Here is a 12,413-nt window from a genome sequence, read left to right on the forward strand (position 1 = left end):
ACCCTGTCTCGAAAAACAAAACAAAACAAAACAAAAAAACAACCACATGGTGGCTCACAACCATCTGTTATAAGATCTGGTGCCCTTTTCTGGACAGAACACTGTATATATAATAAATAATTTTAAACAAATGGCAACACCACAAGGCTTATAGGGGGACGTCACCCCTCTATAGGCAGGGTATAAGATGGCAGCAAACACCGCAGGGTTTGTAGGAGAGTCCTCTATCTACAAGCGTGGTGTTAAAGCTTGACTGGTTCCCGTCGGGTCAACTCAGAAGCCAGAGGGGAACACTGACAACTGGTCCAAAAGAAAAGAAAAGAAAAAAAGGAGAAAGAAAAATCTGAGGGACCCTGGGCCCCCAGTTGCAGGAGGACTGACTCTGGGTCGTCCAGACACAATTTCAGCTAAGGGAAGCAATCCAGAGATGAATGCCAGCAAAGGGCTCAACCATAGCCATGAAGGCCGTGGGTTGGGGCTGTTCCCCCATTTCTAGAAACACCAGAAGATTTCCGGGAGCTCAACGGTCAGTTCCTCCAGTTCAGAGAGAAATGGTTAAGCTGACCAGAATGGGAAAACTCACCAGCTGAAGACGGTGGTTCAAAGAGTGAGGACCCTCCCTTGGGAGGAGACCTCCCCAAAGCCAAGGAACAGGCTGAGACCACACAGATGCAAATCGCAAGAGGTTTATTGGGTAAACCCAACTGGGAGGAGGTCTTTTTATAGGAAAGAGGGCAGTAAAAAGCAAGTTTACAGAAGCAGAAGCGTGGTTGGAATGGGGGGGGCATGAATGGTTTTTCCTCTCCCAGCATGGATATCTGGCAACAGATATCCTGTTCTTATCTTATAGATATCCTGTTTTTCAGCCATCCTGCTTTGTGTCCTATCTTTGTAGATATCCTGTTTTGCAGTCATCCTATCTCATAGACATCCTGCTTTCCTAAGCAAATGGGATGTTTTCACGAGAGCAGGCTAGCTGCTGATCCTGAGAATCTTTCAAGCAAACAGGACGTTCTCCCGGGAGCATGCTAGCTGCGGGTTTTGAGGAGGGGGTCTGTAGGGTCTTTCAATACCCAGGTCTGGATCCCGACCCCAGGAGAGGGGCTTGGGGAAGGAGAGCCTCCCGAGTTTCAGCACCAATGAGATTACCTGATGCAAGTGAGAAGGAAACACAGAACACAAGCCCACTCAGAAGTTTATTAGAAGGGGTGTGCTCAGGCCGGGGAAAGTCAGCGTGCAGAGAGAACTGAAGATGGTACCTCCAGCTTTTAAGGGCTGCATAGCACATGCGCACAGGGGGATGGCGTGGTTACATCATACACAGATGATGGAGCTCAAGCATGTTCGCAAGGGCTCACACAGATGGGTCATACTAGATCATGCAACCATGTTGCACGTGGGTCACGGGGTCCTTTAAGATTCCCGGGGCCTTTAGGCACTTCTGCCTGAGGGGTTTGTCTGCACATGCGTGGCCCTGCAACCCGGAAGTGTCAGCCTTGTGTGACTGAATCTCATCCTTCCATCCTCACGGAGCTCTTGTAACATAGGGTACACTGCACAAGAAACACACTGAAGGGTCGTGTCCAAGGTCACATACACTAAAGGAGATGTGAGTGTCATAACTGACTTTAGACACTGCTTTCACCATGGCCCTGTTGGCTAAAAACGCCTACGGACACAGCAGGGCCGTGTTGACACTCGCAGGCAGCTAAACGCCTAGAATCATTCCTAGTTCCACGTGGTCATTTATCCCAAAACAGTCACTGCGCTCCTCTTATGTGACAAGGGGACCCGAGGCCCACAGCCGAGGGCTGGGTGGGGAGTGAGAGGGCCGCAGGTGACAGACGCAGGCGGCACAGGGACGGGAGAGAGGACAGTCCCGCTTCTCGCCGCCGCCACCAGAGGGCGCTCGCCGCGCCACCCCGCGTCCCCGCCACCTGACCCCGCCGGAGCGGAGCCCGATGCCCTAGGTGCCCAGAGGTCAAGGGCAGCGCCCGCGAGCCTCGGGGCCCTAGGGACGGCGCGAGCGCACAGGGCCCCTCAAGGAGAAGGCGTCCTCGGGCTCACAAACTCACAAACGCTCCCTCCTCGGGACAGCCCGCTTCCGGTCCTGCCAGCGGAAGCGGCGCCGCGTCCAATCGGGTCCTTCTCCCCTTTCCAGGCTCGAGCGCGCTGGTGGTGGGGGTGGGGTGGGGGGGCGCCCGGCAGCACTGGGGATCGGCGCGCGCGCACCGCGGCGTGCACTCTGACCCGGAGACGACCCCTCCCTCGGCGTGAACATGGCGCTGTCCAGGGTGTGCTGTGCTCGGGCTGCTCTGTGGGGCTCGGCCGTCGCCCCTGGAACCTTTGTCACCCGGCGGCTGCAGCTGGGTCGCTCTGGTTCTGCGTGGCGGGCCCCTCGGTGAGGGCCCTGGAGAGAGAAGAGCATTCTTGACGTAGAAGCCTTGGAGCGGCTCCACCTCGGCTTCTCGGGGTCCCGCGCCTTGCTCCCGGGGGTTTTGTTTTTCCACGCAGAGTCCCTACTGAATGCGGGTCCCCGACCCTCTCTGCTCCTTGTTGTCTGCTCTTTCCCGCGCATCCTGCGCTCACCATTCAGCTTCCCTCTCGGATCCCTCCATGGCCTTAGCTTGCATTCTGCTGGCCCCACAGGCTTTGCTCACACGCCATGCTCAGCCGTGTCATCACGTTTTTGCTTGATCTGCCCCCTCTCAGACCAAAGAGCTTTGCTTTTCAGAAACTTGTATTTTACAATAGAAGCCCGAGGTAGAAGTGGCTTCTACAGGATCACAGACAGTCTCTTTGATCTTCTTTGTAGGTCTTCAAAGCTTCATCTCTCTCCCAAGGCAGACGTGAAGAATTTGATTTCTTACGTGGTGACCAAGACAAGAGCGATTAATGGAACATACCATCGTTTCTTGGGTCGTCATTTCCCCCGCTTCTATGCCTTATACACAGTCTTCATGAAAGGTAAACTAAAATAGAAATCCCCGGGTGAGCTAGAGTACAGGCAGTGAGATCATGGGCGGGTTCTGCTGCACGAACATGAGCTGGGATGTCTTCTCTTTCATCTGTGTTTAATTCTTACAAATTGTCATCTTAAATATCTACAAAGATGTTATAAACCACTTCTGATACCATAGGAACAGTTGTAATTTCCTTGTCCGTCACAAGAGCAAGGACCTGTGGCTGTGCAGACCTGCCCCAGTGACTTATCTGCTGTCCTAAGAAAACGCTTGACATGCTTATCAGATGGCCAGCTGAGGGGACTTGTAGGGAAATGCCACTGTATATACTTGATTTCTGAATGTTTTGATTTAAAATGGAGGTCCGGTAGATACCTATAATGTCAGTTGGCCACTCAGGAACCAGAATGTCTGATTCAAATCCCAATTCGTGACTCACTTATTGACTGTGCACCTGCCCTAGTGACTTAAATTGGTTGTCTCTTGGGATCTCATCTATGAAACAATAATAGAACCTACCTATTGGTTATATAGTTGTGAATGTTATTTATTTATTTAGAAGGATGTCATGCAGCTTAGGCTACACAGTTCAAGGCTGGCCATGAACTTCCTGTGTAGTTGAGGATGACCTTGAGCTTCTGATCTCCCTGCCTCCACTTTCTGAGTACTGGGATTCAAGCTTGAGTCACCACACTAACTGTGAAGATTAAATCAACATTATAAAGTGCTTAGAACAGGGCCTGATTTATATTAATAAGGTATCTATGCAGTAAGTGCCCAATATGTACTGACTACTACTACTATTATATCCTATACTTTTATCCTCTAATTAAAAGAAAACAGAATGTCAACTCTGAATATTACTATAATTGTTATTAGCTTCATAGACTTGGAAAATTACCTACTTTATCTAAAAAGTGGAGGTAAAAATGGCTTGCTTATCAGACATGCTGGTTCTATGTCTATAATCTCACAACCCAGCAATCCAAGGCAGGAGGATTAGGAGTTCAAGGCCAGTTTCAGCTACAGAGATTCTGTAAAAGCAAGAAACTCAAAACAAAAGAGTTAATGATCATCAGTCACACACACACAACACTCAGTATTATTTGAAGCCAATCTTGATAACATTTTGTTCATAAGTATGGAAGCATTAAAATATTTTATTTGCATGACCATTTGCCTGCATGTATACATGTGTGCCATGTTCATGCATGATGCTCTTAGAGGTCAGAAGACATTAGATCCCCAGGAATACGAATTGTGGATGGGTGCTGGGAACTGAACCGGGGTCCTCTGCAAGAGCAGCCAGTGCTCTTTACTTCTGAGCCACCTCTCCAGCTCTGGAAGCATTTTAAAAAACTAGATAAATGTAAGGATTATCACAGAATGAAGATTCAAAATGGGATCATAGCAATTTATGCAACTTGTAAACATGCCTCCAACAGCAGCAAGTTAATCTGACTGGGAAACATAGGGTTAATTGATCATGATGCACTGGTGTTAAGGAGATAGGGTTTACAACAAGGGGACGACAAGTAATGAGCTCAAAGGGGACCTTGCCACAGCAGATCATAATTCTGCTGGGGGAAGGATGGGGGCGTCTAGGAGGGGTTTCAAGCTTCCTAGTTGAAAGCTTGTGCAGGCAGTGCGGGGGTGGGGCCGTGTGTGTGCATGTGAGTGAGCTCAGTCTAGGATGCCATGGTGAGATTCAAACTGGGGTAACATCGCGTTCTGTCCTCCACTTTAATGGGGCAGGAATACAGATGTTATGGGCTGATGCCAAAAAGGCTAGAAGAATAAAGGCAAATATGTGGAAGCACAATGTAAAGTTTCATCAACTTTCTTACCGGGAGATGGAGCATTTGAGACAGGTATGGGCCAGGGACAAATACCCAGGCGTTCATGGTGAGGTAATTAACCAAGATCCTACGTTTGTTTCTTTTGTTTCTTGTTCATCACTGGTCACACATTTCCCTTGGCCGTGAGGCAGTGAGGCATTCGGTTATTTGTCAGAATTAGGTTCGTTGAGAATGAACTTCACAGCAGCGCTATATAGAATTTCTGGCACATTCTCTGATTCCATTTGTAAGTAATAAGATCCAGTTTGGTTTTGAACATACAAAGATCTCCACAGAGCTTCAGGGCAGCAGGGAAGTGTTTGGCAGTGAGCTGACAGGCAGCTTAAGTTAAGAGTCAGGAGACATTCTGAGGTCAGAGAGCTCGCTGAGGGGTTTGGGATAGAAATTAACATCAGAGGTCTACCGTCAGGAACTTCCCATTTAGAAGACAGAAGTGAACACGGTCCTTCCGAGGCTGCAGTTCAGGTTCACTGCACAGTGAGTGGGATGGAGGGCTGACCACGTTACCGAGAGCTTACCTGGGTTAAAGCAGTCTCTGTCTGTTTCCGTTTAGTTCCGTCGCGATGTCACCAAGTGTCTTTTCGTAGGTGTCATTTCTATCCCACCCTTTGCCAACTACTTGGTCTTCCTGCTAATGTGAGTATGCACTAACACCAGGTCCCGAAACTGCAGACTTTTTAACAATTAAAAATCATTTTGCCTGAGATAGTGGCACATGATTTAAGCACTTGGGAGACAGAGGCAGGAGGATCAGAAGTTCAAGACTAGCTTGGGCTACATAAAACCTTTTCTCAAACAAACAAAATGGAAAAAAGGCCACTAAACTATTTGTTTATTTTTAAATTACTTGTTTTCACCTTTTATGTCTGTGTGGGTGTGTGAGCTCCTGTGATCCACGTGCCTGCAGGATCCTGTGGAACACAAGAGGCCATCAGATCCCCTGGACCTGAGTTAGAGATGCTTGTGAGCTGTCATCTAGATGATGGGAATTGAACCCAGGTCCTCTAAGGAACAGATAGTGCTCTTAAACCCTGAGCCATCTCTTCAACCCCAAGAAAATTATTTTAAAAACTTTTCATCTCAGAAGTTGAAAGATCATCAGACTTCCTACTTCAGTCTTTTTAGTATCTCAGTTTCTTTCTTTTTTTCCAATTTATTTTATGAGGATGTACATACATGACATAGGGCCTCCATACGGCTGTAGCCATCATGTGGGTGCTGGGAACTGAGCCTGGCTTCTCCGTGTGCTGCTGAGTACTCTCAGATCCCGACACAGCGCAGGTCAGGTGTAGGTGGTTCAGCGGCCCTGGTATGTGAAGTAACCTTCATGCCTTCCCTGTCCCCAGGAACAACACTTTGAATTTTTTTTTTCAGCAAAATAATAATTTTTATAATCTGATATCATGGCTTTATTATCTTACAGCCAAAGATGTCAGTTCTAAGCTATGACCCTGTGCATTACTTCAGCTGTCAATGGTGGTATCATGGCAGCTTCAGAACATACTAGATGAAAGCCACCATTCTTTTCATGATTTTGGGGTCAAGAATAAGGGAAGAGGAGCGGAGAGAAGCTGCGCAGTTAAGAGCATGCTCCTACAGAGGACCTCATTTCCTTCCCAGCTCCAGGGGGCCTGACACCCCCTTCTAGACCCTTAATATCTGCATTCACATGCACACAAAAGTAAAATAAATAAAACAATACTTTAAAAGAAAGTATTTGGCCAGGAGGTAGTGGTGCACGCCTTTAATCCTAGCACTTGGGAGGCAGAGGCAGGAGGATCCCTGTAAGTTCGAGGCCAGCTTGGTCTCCATAGTAAATTCTAGGACAGCCAGGGCTGTTACACAGAGAAACCTTGTCTCAAACAGACAAACAAGCAAAATCAAAGAAAAGTATTTGGACAGTCTCAGGAGGGTGAGTGGCTTCCTTACTAGGTGATGCTAACAGGCTCTGCAGTGGTGTTTAGCTCGAGTGAACCAGACGAGGGCCTGCAGTCACTCTGTCTTGATGCCAACACTGGGAGATGGACTGCCTCTTCAGGCTGACAGCTGGATGGTGGAGCGTCTTACAGCACAACCAGAGCTCCAGGGATGAGTAGGCCAACGAGCACGTGACTTTGTACTGACAAAACCCAAGGTCTCACCATGTAGTCCTGGCTGTCTTAAAACTCACAAAGGTCTGTCTGTCTCTGCCTCCCAGGACCGAAGTGTCCACTAGCCTCTCCTTTCGATAGCTTTGTCTTAGAGGGCACAGACTCCTTTCAGATCTGTTGTGTGAATTAATCATACAGAGTGGGAAAAAGAGGTAAATAAATCTTACCTACCCATAAAAGAAGTACCAGAGAATTTGTAGCCATGTGGTTTTTTTTTGTTTTTTTTTTTTTTTTTAGTTTTTCGAGACAGGGTTTCTCTGTGGCTTTGGAGCCTGTCCTGGAACTAGCTCTGTAGACCAGGCTGGTCTCGAACTCACAGAGATCCGCCTGCCTCTGCCTCCCGAGTGCTGGGATTAAAGGCGTGCGCCACCACTGCCCGGCCTGTAGACATGTTTTTAAAAACTACCTTACATTGAGTAACTGAATTAAAGAGCACACCCACGGCCTTTTTGGTGCTGTGTCCTCATGACTGTCCTGGGGTAGGTTGTCAGCATTACACACAGCACGCAGCTCTATGAAGCTGTCCCAGGTAAGTTCTCCACGTGCTTTAGTACAAAAAGAGGCATTCTATCTGAGCGCTGCCCACCAGGGTTTCTTTCCAGCCACACTTCAGTAATTGCACTTGCAATCAGGCTGAAATTACAGGAGAAAGAATGTGGGGTGGAGGAGCATGTCTCTGCCAGATGCCTGATGAGCCCACTTTCAGGAAGTTACTCTGTGATGCTTTCTCCTTGTAGGTATCTGTTTCCTAGGCAACTGCTTGTCAAGCATTTCTGGACCCCCAAACAACAAATTGATTTCTTAGACATATATCACAGTCTCCGGAAGCAGTCCCACTCAGAAATCATTGCTTATCTAGAAAGGGCCAGCGCACTGGTTTCTGATGAGAGGCTTCGCTGGCATCTGACAGACGTGTGCACCAAGGTACTGCTTCAGCCAAGCCTTTCTCCAGCTGGTTGCATTGCACAGGATCTGCTAGGAGCAGCTGACCAGGGTCTCTAAAACCTACCCACTTCTTACTTACAAGGTGCAGAACGGTACCCACCCAACAGCACATGACATCCTGGCTCTCAGAGAATGCTTCTCAACTTATCCCCTGGGCTTGAATCAACTCCAGGCTCTGCAAATGGTGAGCACTTAGAGGTCTTGTATGTCCACAGAATCGCTGTGTTGTAGGCTGTAAGTAAAACTATCTCAATTCTTCCTCCTCTGCTGTGTCACAGAAAGCCTTGAGCCGGGCCATGCTCCTTACGCCTTACCTGCCTCCGCCCTTGTTGAGATGGCGCCTAAAGAGTCATACCACAGTGATTCACCAGCTGGACAGGGCTCTGGCAAAGCTGGGGATTGGCCAGCTGACTGCTCAGGAGGTGAAATCGGTAAGAGGTTGATTGCAGCATCAAGCAGTGTCCCAGAGTGAACTGGAAGCTTGCAGGGCTCTTTATCTTGCTTGTCCCAAAATTCAAGCTGTTTCTGGGTTGTTGTAGTTTTTGATATAGGATCTTACGATATAGCCCTAGCTGTCCTCAAACAGCACAGGCTGGCCTCATACTTAGAGCAGTCCTCCTGTCTCAGTCTCCCACGTGTTGGGGTTATAGTCAGACCCTCTGTACCTGGCTCTAAGCTAATTGATTTTATTTTTATGAATTTTCCCCCAATGTACCTAACTAGTAGGAAGAGAAAAAAAGAAAGCCAGGCCCATGGGCAGGGTACTTGGGAGGCCCCAGCACAACCTGTTTAAAACAATTCAAGAACAGTATATCTTGAGCTTGCTATTTTAGGTCATGTAGATGTACCAGTTAGCTTTCCATTCTTGTAGTGAATACCTGAGTCTATCAACTTAAAAAGAAGGAAGGTGGTGTTTTTGTTTTAATTTTTGGTGGTTTTGGCTCACAGTTTTGGAGGTGTTAGTCCTGATCAGTTGGCCCCGTTGGTTTTGGTGCATCTCAGGGTATGAGATGAAGCATAGTTGATCATGTCCTGGCAGCTGGGCAGCAAGAGACAGGAAGAGGAAGGCTGGCATCACGCGGTGCCCTGCAAGGACATGCGCTCATGAACGCAGACTGCTCGCTAGGCTTCAGCTCCTAGTTTCTCCTCCTGCCTCCCAGGAGCATAGAGTGGAGGTCTAAGCCTCCCCCATGGTTGCCTGGACTAGGCTTTCTCTGTGACGTGTCATGCAGGCCTGTGCGAGCTGCAGGAGCACTCTACCAGGGACGTGTTTTTAACCCGGCACTGAGCCTTGGCAGGACGTGGAGCAATAGACCTGTTTGGTTATCATTTCTAGTTTTCATTGCATGGTGAAGGTTTTTTTTTTCCCCTGAGACAGGGTTTCTCTGTAGCTTTGGAGCCTGTCCTGGAACTAGTTCTTGTAGAGCAGGCTGGCCTCGAACTCACAGAGATCCACCTGTCTCTGCCTCCCAAGCATTGGGATTAAAGGCGTGCGCCACCACTGCCCAGCTGTTTCTTATGGGGATGAGACTGCAACTTGTTCAAAAGATCCAGTCACTGTGGATGTCTGTTTCTGTAGCATACTGTGATTATTAAGGATGTCTCTCTTCCGAGTGGTACAGGCTTGCTATCTTCGTGGCTTGAATTCTACCCACATTGCTGATGACAGGTGTCGGGCTTGGCTGGGAGAATGGTTGCAGATTTCCTGCAGCCTAAAAGGTAAGACAAACCTTTATGGCTGTGCTAACTGAAATCAAACTTTAGAAAACAAACAATAAAAACCAAACGGACCAAAACCCAGGGCCTCACTGTGTGCTCTGGCTGGTTTGGAACTATGTACCAGATTGGCTTTGAACTTGCAGCTGTCCTGCTTCTCCTCCTGAATGCTGGGATAGGTATGCACCACCATACCCAGCTCATTTTTGTACTTTATCCTGGGATTACTTGCTGAGTATCATGAAGCTTTTATCTAACATGTATTTATTTTGTAATTGAAAGGGCACAAACTTGAGTGCCTACAAGAGCACAGACCGTGTAAGACCAAAGGACTGCCTGCTGCTGAGGCAGAGCTTCCTAGCCTGGGCGCTGCTGGCATTCTGTTAGGGGCTGTCTCATGCACAGGAGAGTATGTAACAAGCATACTTGCCTATACCCATTCCATGCCAGTCAGCCCTGGATCTCTAGTGTGCCAAACAAAAGATATCTCCAGACACTAGTAGATGGTCCTGAGCTTGGGGTAATGAGGGGAGAGGGACACACCTGTCCTGGGTGAGAAGCAGTCTTGAAGCACCAACTTCTCCCATGAGGTGACTGCCATCATGTGAGAATCAGGACACTGTGGGCGTGAATAAATAATGGAAGCCGAGGGGCATGCGTGTGGGGTTGGAGTGAAGCCAGGGTCCACAGGTCAGCCTCATGCTGCTGCCCTCCACATCCCTGGCTTCTACCTCACGCCGAGCTCTCAACTCCAGGGCAGTAGAAGGGAAACTGAGTCCTAGCCAAGCACTAACCCTGATGGTGTTTGCAGAAGCTGAGCTGTCCCTCTTGCTGCACAACGTGGTCCTGCTTTCCACCAACTACCTTGAGACCAGGCGCTGAGTGAACCATGGAGAGAATGACACTGTCCTGCAGTCACATAGTATTGTAGTGTGGGACCAGGCCGTACTTGGCAGCAGTCTGCACTTAGTGTGGGAGGCAGAGGAGCAGGTTCCATGGGCTTTGAAGCACGATACCCATCTGGGAGGCACAACATTCCCTCACAGCTTGAACTTGAACTAAATAAACCGCGTGTGCTGCCATCCCGCCATGCTAACCAGGAGCTGGCAAGCACCTCTGGTACTGGACTTTTATTGTGATGTGATGTTTAGGTCCTGTTAACAGTTTTTGCCCAGATGGGAACCATCTGACCTAAAATCCATGACTGCCATGGTTTCTTCTTACATTTTTATTTTTTCTGACATAAGTCTATGTTGCCCAGGCTGGCTTCAAATCTCTGTGCTCAAGGGATCCTCCCACCTCAGGCCTCTGGGTGCTGGGACTCAGGTCTATAGCACACTGGCCTCACTGCCGCACCCTTTATAGCCGTGAGGGGTTTTTGTGACAGTCTCATGTAACTGATGACTGTGAACTCCTGGTCTTCCTGCTCCCACCTCCCAGGGCTGGGATACAGGATGAAGTACCACACAGAGCCTGTGAGGCCTTAGGAACCGACCAAGGGCTTTGTTGTGCCAGGCAAGTGCTCTCCACCCAGGCTTTCTGGGTGCCAGGAGCCCTACTGCCTAGACTGGAGCACTAACACCTGGGCCTGCACCTTGACACCCTGCTAGTCTTTTCCTCGCCCCTTTTCTTTTTTGGCCTTTTTGAGACAGTCCCACTGTATAGCCCAGGCTGGCCTGGAATTCACTATATAGCCCAGGTTGGCTTTCAGTTCCTGGCAATCCTGAAAATTCTGCCACAGCCTCCTGGGTACTACGATTACAGGCGTGAGCCACTTTTTGATGTGACCAAAAGTAGAGACACTTTCCCCTTCACTGGCACGGACTGTTCACCTTCTTCCTGTTCATATTCTCTCAACACATGCTTTTCTTTGTTTCGTTATTTTTATTTTTTGCTTTTAAGGGAACATTCTAAAGGAGGTGAAAAGCTAAAGGACGGCCGCTTGGCCCCTCCCTCCGGTGTCTTAATTTTCAGGCTGTCGCACAGTCCCTGAGGACCTTACGTGTTTGCTACCTCCACTGTGTTGCACTAAACCATCTGTAGCCAGCAGTGGCTGCCTTCTTTAGGTCATGGGTCGTAAGATACTTACTATTGCCTAGTCCTGGGAGACCAGGAGATCTGCATCAAGATAGTGAGCTGGGTTTGGCTGTCATGTGTACATCTGTAACTTACTGTAAATGCATGAAGCATTGTTTTTAAACCCAAGTAAAGACTGCCTGAAACCAGTTTTGGGGAATTACTTACGCACACTCTACTCATTTTTCATGAGGCTGATGTGACCTAACTCGTGGGTATTTAAGTGGCTGGAACAGAGTTTTCTGATGTGATGAAAGGAAATCTGGAGGGTTCTGTTCAGTGTTATCTACCAGACATACAGGAACGGTAATCAGAATAGAAAAACGGGCTGGAAAAATGGTTCAGTGGTTAAGGGCACTGAATGCTTTCCCACAGGACCGGGGTTCAAGTTCCAGCACCCATTCAGCAGCTAACAACTGTATGTAGCCCCAAGATCTGACATTCTCACACAGACTTACCTGTAGGCAAAACACCAATGCACATAAAATGAAAGCAAATTTTTTAAAAAGAAAAGAAATAGAGAAAAAGGTAACTGCAGACAGCAGGGTATAACAGGCCAAGTCTGTTTAAGCGGAAGTGGTTTATAAGGGAATCCTGGGCAGGACAGGTTCTCAGTGCTCAAAAGACAATTATCTACAGTTCCATCACAGACTATTCCTATCTAATAGTTCCTAACTAATAGTTTTATACCTGCAGCAAGAGAC

General features: G+C 48.2%; 1 protein-coding gene across 4 annotated transcripts; it reads left to right on the top strand.

The window, feature by feature from the left end:
- Positions 1 to 1,924: 1,924 nt before the first annotated feature.
- Letmd1 (LETM1 domain containing 1) lies at positions 1,925 to 11,858 on the top strand. 4 transcript variants are annotated; one of them, XM_050122447.1, is made up of 9 exons: positions 1,939 to 2,401; positions 2,816 to 2,967; positions 4,719 to 4,834; positions 5,376 to 5,458; positions 7,710 to 7,896; positions 8,000 to 8,101; positions 8,196 to 8,348; positions 9,540 to 9,636; positions 10,445 to 11,858. In XM_050122447.1, the coding sequence occupies exons 1-9, from the start codon at positions 2,280 to 2,282 to the stop codon at positions 10,513 to 10,515; spliced, it is 1,083 nt and encodes a 360-aa protein (XP_049978404.1). In that variant the 5' UTR covers positions 1,939 to 2,279; the 3' UTR covers positions 10,516 to 11,858. The 4 variants fall into 4 exon arrangements, with proteins under 4 accessions (XP_049978408.1, XP_049978405.1, XP_049978404.1 ...); XM_050122451.1 differs by lacking the exon at positions 9,540 to 9,636 and having other exon boundaries at positions 1,925 to 2,401; positions 2,795 to 2,967; XM_050122448.1 differs by lacking the exons at positions 4,719 to 4,834; positions 7,710 to 7,896 and having other exon boundaries at positions 1,928 to 2,401.
- Positions 11,859 to 12,413: the final 555 nt, after the last annotated feature.

This window comes from Alexandromys fortis, unplaced genomic scaffold (assembly GCF_014885135.2).
Source record: "Alexandromys fortis isolate MF-2015 unplaced genomic scaffold, M_Fortis_MF-2015_v1.1 scaffold_216, whole genome shotgun sequence".
NCBI lineage: Eukaryota > Metazoa > Chordata > Mammalia > Rodentia > Cricetidae > Alexandromys > Alexandromys fortis.

Bases quoted from the DNA above. Each gene is read 5' to 3' on its own strand.
- Letmd1 (XM_050122447.1), top strand. From the start codon at position 2,280: ATGGCGCTGTCCAGGGTGTGCTGTGCTCGGGCTGCTCTGTGGGGCTCG. The intron at 7,897-7,999 runs GTACTGCTTCAG...CTTACTTACAAG, and splicing joins TGACAGACGTGTGCACCAAG to GTGCAGAACGGTACCCACCC. The intron at 8,102-8,195 runs GTGAGCACTTAG...GCTGTGTCACAG, and splicing joins AACTCCAGGCTCTGCAAATG to AAAGCCTTGAGCCGGGCCAT.